We start from the raw sequence: 6,156 nt of genomic DNA on the forward strand, positions 1-6,156 counted from the left end.
TTAAAAAAACCGTTATGTGCTAAAATTTAGTAAAATAACTTCAAAACTGTGGGACTTATTTACACTGAAAATTAAATTTCGTAAAAGTGCTACGAAAAACTTTCGTAGTCTTGGTTTTTGCACAATGTACGAAACTTTCGTTCATAATACGAACACATTTTTTACAACGAAACAAGATTTTACGAACCATTCGTAAATATAACGAAAGGACTTTCGTAAAGCCTTTTTTCAGTACAATTTACGAAACTGAACAAATCTCTGTACGAATAATTTTGTATATTGTACGAAGGCATTCGTAATATTTACGTATGGTTTTAAAATTTCGAAATCTACAATTCTGTATTCGTACAATTTACTTAATACTTTCGTACATAGAACAAATGCAGAAACATTTTGGTTGTAATTCTACAACACACGAATATTTTCGTACAATATACTAAATAACCGTCAGTTTAATATTTCATCATATTTTTATGTACCGCGTGTCATTGCGAAACTACAGGTTGGCTACTGTGAGACGTATAATATAATTTTAAAAGTTTTAAGAAGCTTTTGCTGGATAAAAATACAATATAAAATTAAATTTTAAAGCTGTGGATAAATGCTTTTAGGCATACAATGTTTTTAACATCGCCCACGCTGAGCCTTGCTCTGCAATGTGGGACTTCAAAAATAGGCAATTTCATCAGTTAACTATCAACGGCAAGCCCACGCCAGGAACAGACACACTACTTAATGAAATTTTAAGTAAGTACATGTATGATTTTTCCCTGGAACTTGCCTTTCAGACGCCTTATAATTTTCCTTTAATTATAGTCGAGAAAGGAAACAAACATCGAAGAAGCTGCGAATCTGCCAAGTACCTCCACATAAAAACATTGCAAAACATTTTGTTAAAGGAAAACGCTTAAAATTAAGAATAAAAACAAAATAAAAGTGTTGTGTTATAATTCGCCTTATGTTTTTTACAGTGTGGTGAATGAAAGCAATCGGAAGTTCTACGAAACAACCGCAGATTTTAGGAAAATAATTTCGTTAAATATACGAACTATTTTGTGTATTTTACAAAAATTTCGTAAACAAATAAAGAAATAGTACCAAATTCTTTAGTAAGTAGTACGAAATTCGCTCGTAAATAGTACGAATACGTTCGTAAAATGTACTAAGATGTGATGTCTCATATTTTCGCAGTATGTACGAAAACGGTTTTGTTCAATCAATGAAAATTTTCGTGGCTCAAAATGACGAAAACTTTCGTAAAATGTACGCAATTTTATTTTCAGTGTATAAAATATTAGTGGGGTGCAATGGGGTATAGTCATTGCGCTGGGTATGCAGTTACAGTTGCATGGCTATACTCAATCCCGACTCTTGCGTCCTCGTTCGCGCACTCTGGGCAACGTGAGCAACCCATGTGCGGTATGCGGTAACCAATCCGAGTGGAGCCTTGGGTCACGGCAGAAAGAGAGGGAGCTTCGGTGGGGCCACTCTGACTTATTCGGTTTAAGGGCTCACTGAAGTCTGCAGCGTCTGTTCACCAGTAGGTGCGGCTGCAAGCGGGTGTCTGCTTGGAGCAAGCGGCTCGCTATATAAACGTGTATTTGGTTGCGAAACCACCCCCGTCCCAGCAATGGGTTGTGCGCTGGGCTTGGGACCCGCCACGTAAAAACCACTTCCAGTGAAGAAGCAAGGCAAAGCCTCGGATGACACCCCCCCTTATGATGACGAGCACGGCAAACGTTTAAAGGACTACGATTTGAGGGCATGCACCAGGAATGTTCGGACCCTTAATGGGCAAGGTGCCTCTGCCCGGCTGGTTGATGTCCTCGTAAGGACAAAAGCTGACATCACCGCCATCCAAGAAATGCGTTGGACGGGGCAAGGCAAGCGATGTCTGGGGCCTTGCGACGTCTACTACAGTTGCACGTAAAGGAGCGCAAATTCGGTGTTGGATTTGTGGTGGGAGAGAAACTCCGTCGCCGAGTACTGTCGTTCACCCCGGTGGAAGACGCTCGCCACAATCTGCATCAAAGCGAGATTCTGCAGAGATGGATGAGGCATCCAAGGATCTCTTCTATAAGCGCTAGGAGCGCACAAACAAGCGCTGCCCCCGTCATGATATCAAAATCGTGCTTGGCGACTTCAATGCCAGGGTGGGCAAAGAAGGGATCTTTGGAACCACCGTCGGAAAATTCAGCCTCCACGACGAAACGTCCGACAACGGATTGAGGCTGATCGACTTCGCCGGGGCCCGAAACATGGTAGTATGCAGTACTAGGTTCAAGCATAAAAAGATCCATCAAGCTACCTGGCTGTCTCCGGATCGAAAAACGAGAAACCAAATCGATCATGTTGTGATAGACGGAAGGCACGCTTCCAGTGTTTTAGACGTACGCACACTCCGAGGCCCAAACATCGACTCGGACCACTATCTTGTTGCAGCCAAGATACGCACCCGCCTATGTGCAGCAAAAAATGTGCGCCCAAATATGCAAGGAAAGCTTAACGTCGAAAAGCTGCAATCACAACAGACAGCCAACGCTTTCGCTACACGACTCTCACACCTGCTCTCAGAGAGCACTTTTCAACAAACCGACATATGCGAGCAGTGGAACCACATTTCCCGCTCATTAAGTACCGCCGCCGAAGAAGTAGTCGGATTTCAGCGAGCCCGAAAGAACAACTGGTACGATGAGGAGTGTCAGGAAGCTGCAGAGAAAAAAGATGCCGCCTACAGGGCCACGCTGCGATCGGGCGCAACGCGCGCTATGTGGGACCGCTATAGGGATCTGAAGAGGGAAGCGAGACGTATTTGCCGCAACAAGAAGAGAGAGGCAGAAATACGTGAGTGCGAAGAGCTTGAAATGCTGGCCGACAGGAGGAATGCCCGAAAATTTTACCAGAGAGTTAGGCGACTTACGGAAGGTTTAAAGACCGGGGCGTACTCCTGTAGGAACAATAGTGGCGAACTAGTAACTGATGACAAGCGCGTACTTAAATTATGGAGGGAACACTTTTCCGCCCTACTAAATGGTAGCAGCACGGAAAGTTGTGGAGAAGAAGAACCCGAGCCCGCAGTCGATGATGACGGAGTCGACGTTCCACCGCCTGACTATGACGAGGTACGTACAGCAATAACGCGGCTGAAAAACAACAACTATGCTGGAGCTGAAAGCCTGCCAGCTGAGCTATTCAAGTACGGCGGCGCGGAGTTGATAAGGTGTATGCATCAACTCTTGTGCAGAATATGAAAAGGATCGACACTCACCAACGACTGGAATTTAAGTGTGCTCTGCCCAATCCACAAGAAAGGTGACCCCGCCATTCGCGCCAACTACCGCGGGATCAGCCTTCTAAGCATAGGTTACAAGGTCTTATCGAGCGTATTGTGTGAAAGACTGAAGCCCACCGTCAATGAACTGATTGGGCCTTATCAGTGTGGCTTTAGACCTGGCAAATCCACCATAGACCAGGTATTCACAATACGCCAAATCTTGGAAAAGACCCGCGAGAAAAGGATCGACACTCACCACCTATTTGTCGACTTTAAAGCCGCTTTTGACAGCACTAAAAGGAGTTGCCTATACGCCGCTATTTCTGAATTTGGCATCCCCTCAAAATTCTTACGGCTGTGTAAAAGGACGTTGAGCAATACCACCAGCTCCGTCAGAATTGGGAAAACTNAAAGGAGTTGCCTATACGCCGCTATTTCTGAATTTGGCATCCCCTCAAAATTCTTACGGCTGTGTAAAATGACGTTGAGCAATACCACCAGCTCCGTCAGAATTGGAAAAGACCTCTCCGAGCCGTTCGCCACAAAACGGGGTTTCAGACAGGGCGACTCCCTTTCATGTGACTTCTTTAATCTGATGTTGGAGAAGATAATAAGAGCTGCAGAACTGAACCGCTCAGGAACAATTTACTACAAGAGCGTGCAATTGCTGGCTTATGCCGATGACATCGAAATCATCGGTAACAAAAACCGCGAAGTCTGTTCTGCCTTTTCCAAGTTGGATAGGGAAGCAAAGCGAATGGGGCTGGTGGTAAACGAGGACAAGACGAAGTTGATCTATAATTTTATATTGCCCAAATAATAGACATAAGAACGATTATAAGAAATGTATATATATGTATATCGCTATAGACACGAATTGACATGGCCACTATGAAAACGCCCACACTGACATACGATAAGAGAATCGGTGGTCACATGCCACGAGACTAGAAGAATATATTTTCTTTTTGGAATTGGACACCGAGCGAACCACACTCATCAGTCCTCGCAAGAACGGAATTACAACCAAGTAATTAAAGTGGATTAAAAGCGTGTATTAAAAGCTGGCGACATTCNTTGCCAGATGAATGTACGTAACCAATAGTTATTCAAGACACGAACCATCATATCGGTATAGACACGAATTGACATGGCCACTATGAAAACGCCCACACTGACATACGATAAGAGAATCGGTGGTCACATGCCACGAGACTAGAAGAATATATTTTCTTTTTGGAATTGGACACCGAGCGAACCACACTCATCAGTCCTCGCAAGAACGGAATTACAACCAAGTAATTAAAGTGGATTAAAAGCGTGTATTAAAAGCTGGCGACATTCGGGGAGTCGATACTCACCCCTCAGTGGAAATTAATAGAGACAAAAGGTGCCGTCACATTCCTTACGGCAAATCCCCAGCTATGTTGTTGCGTATAATAAAGAAGTTGTGAGCATCAAATCCGGATTATTCATTTCACAGCAATTGAGTCACCATAAGCCGGTAATACAAAATCATTACACGTAAGTCAGCCACTTTCTTGCCACCATCCATTGGAAACGAGCTATCCATCAACCGTAAATAAAGATTCCGGTTTGGACCGACAAACCAAGGTCAAGCAAATCATTGGCGCCCAACTAAACGGGTGAAAAAGAATAAGTTTTCGTTGAACATAACCACACTAATTAATTGATTTTTTTTGGAGCTCGTTTTCAATCAAAATTTTTGTGGATATTTTGATTATTTATTTCCGCGGGGGTGAATGGTGATCGATCTGCGATGCGAACACCATTGATCAGCAGTCATAACCATTCTCGTTCAGTTCAGTTCGCCAATTCTGAAAAGCAAGCAAATTGAATTTTTTTAATCAAGTAACACCACACATCGACGGTCAAGATTTTTGAACCGATAATTTTTCATTTCGTCTTTCGGTATAAGTCTAAGCAACGTAACCGATAACACGGTCAATATTAATTGAACCAAACTATTAATTTTTCTTTATTTTTTTGTAATTTCTTTGGGTATTCATTCCCAATAAAATTTGAAACTCGTATCAAAGTAATCTCGTTTAACATTCTCAAACTGGTTGAATATTCTCAGTCTGATTTGGTCTTCCGGTAAATTCGGGGGTGGATAGTCTAGATCTTTATTGCGTACCTTGTTGGCGACAGAAGGGACCGAAGGAGATACAGGTGATACTCCCAAGTTTTCAAGGCCTTCGCTGCATCCCGGAAGCAAACAACTTGGTCCATAAAAAGATTCGAGCTAGTGCGTTAAACGCCTTTCTCAGCCCACGTTCGGTATAATATTAAACAAAATTTTGGACCGAAAATCACATGAGATATACAACCAATTGAGCGTGACTTTTTTGTTAAAGTAATTAGATTTAAAGCAATATTCAAATAGTGATCGATTTATGCGGCATTATTTGTGAAAGTGGATATTCAAAACGACATACTCATAGAATAAAATAATAATAATAATAAATAATAAACTGAAGTAAATACTGTACTGACCGACACCGAAATAGCCGCCCTCAATGGTAAAATATATGCTTACGTTGGCCAACCATGGTTGTTAAAGGCCCATGCCATACACCAAATGAATGAGTTGGAAATATGTGAGAGAGCATATCGGGAACTGAAGGCGAATGAGGTGTTAACATCTCAGGGTCGTCTTCATCAAATGATACATTATTGTTATCGAACCGCTCGGTTGAAGTTAAAACCCGAGTCGGCGTCACGCCAGGCAGATCTGATCGGAAAATTTCAGTCGAAGATTCGTGAGCTTCGGATGTCTTCACCGAATACGGGAATCCCGACGTGCGATCCCCAATTAAGTTTGAACTCGACCTTCCATGGTTTTGAGAACGAACGGGGAA

General features: G+C 42.7%; 1 protein-coding gene across 2 annotated transcripts in view; it reads left to right on the plus strand.

The window, feature by feature from the left end:
* Positions 1 to 5,705: 5,705 nt before the first annotated feature.
* LOC108358027 (uncharacterized) overlaps positions 5,706 to 6,156 on the plus strand; it is a 2,724-nt gene continuing 2,273 nt past the window's right edge. Inside the window, exon 1 of one of the 2 annotated variants that reach the window (XM_017609148.1) lies at positions 5,706 to 6,121. In XM_017609148.1, the coding sequence (XP_017464637.1) occupies positions 5,877 to 6,121 (245 nt within the window). In that variant the 5' untranslated portion in view covers positions 5,706 to 5,876. The remainder of the gene's footprint in view (positions 6,122 to 6,156) is intronic. The other variant, XM_017609149.1, reaches the window with a different exon arrangement.

This window comes from Rhagoletis zephyria, unplaced genomic scaffold (genome assembly GCF_001687245.7).
Source record: "Rhagoletis zephyria isolate East Lansing unplaced genomic scaffold, Rhagoletis_zephyria_1.1 Rzeph_scaffold_00194, whole genome shotgun sequence".
NCBI classification, from domain to species: Eukaryota; Metazoa; Arthropoda; class Insecta; order Diptera; family Tephritidae; genus Rhagoletis; species Rhagoletis zephyria.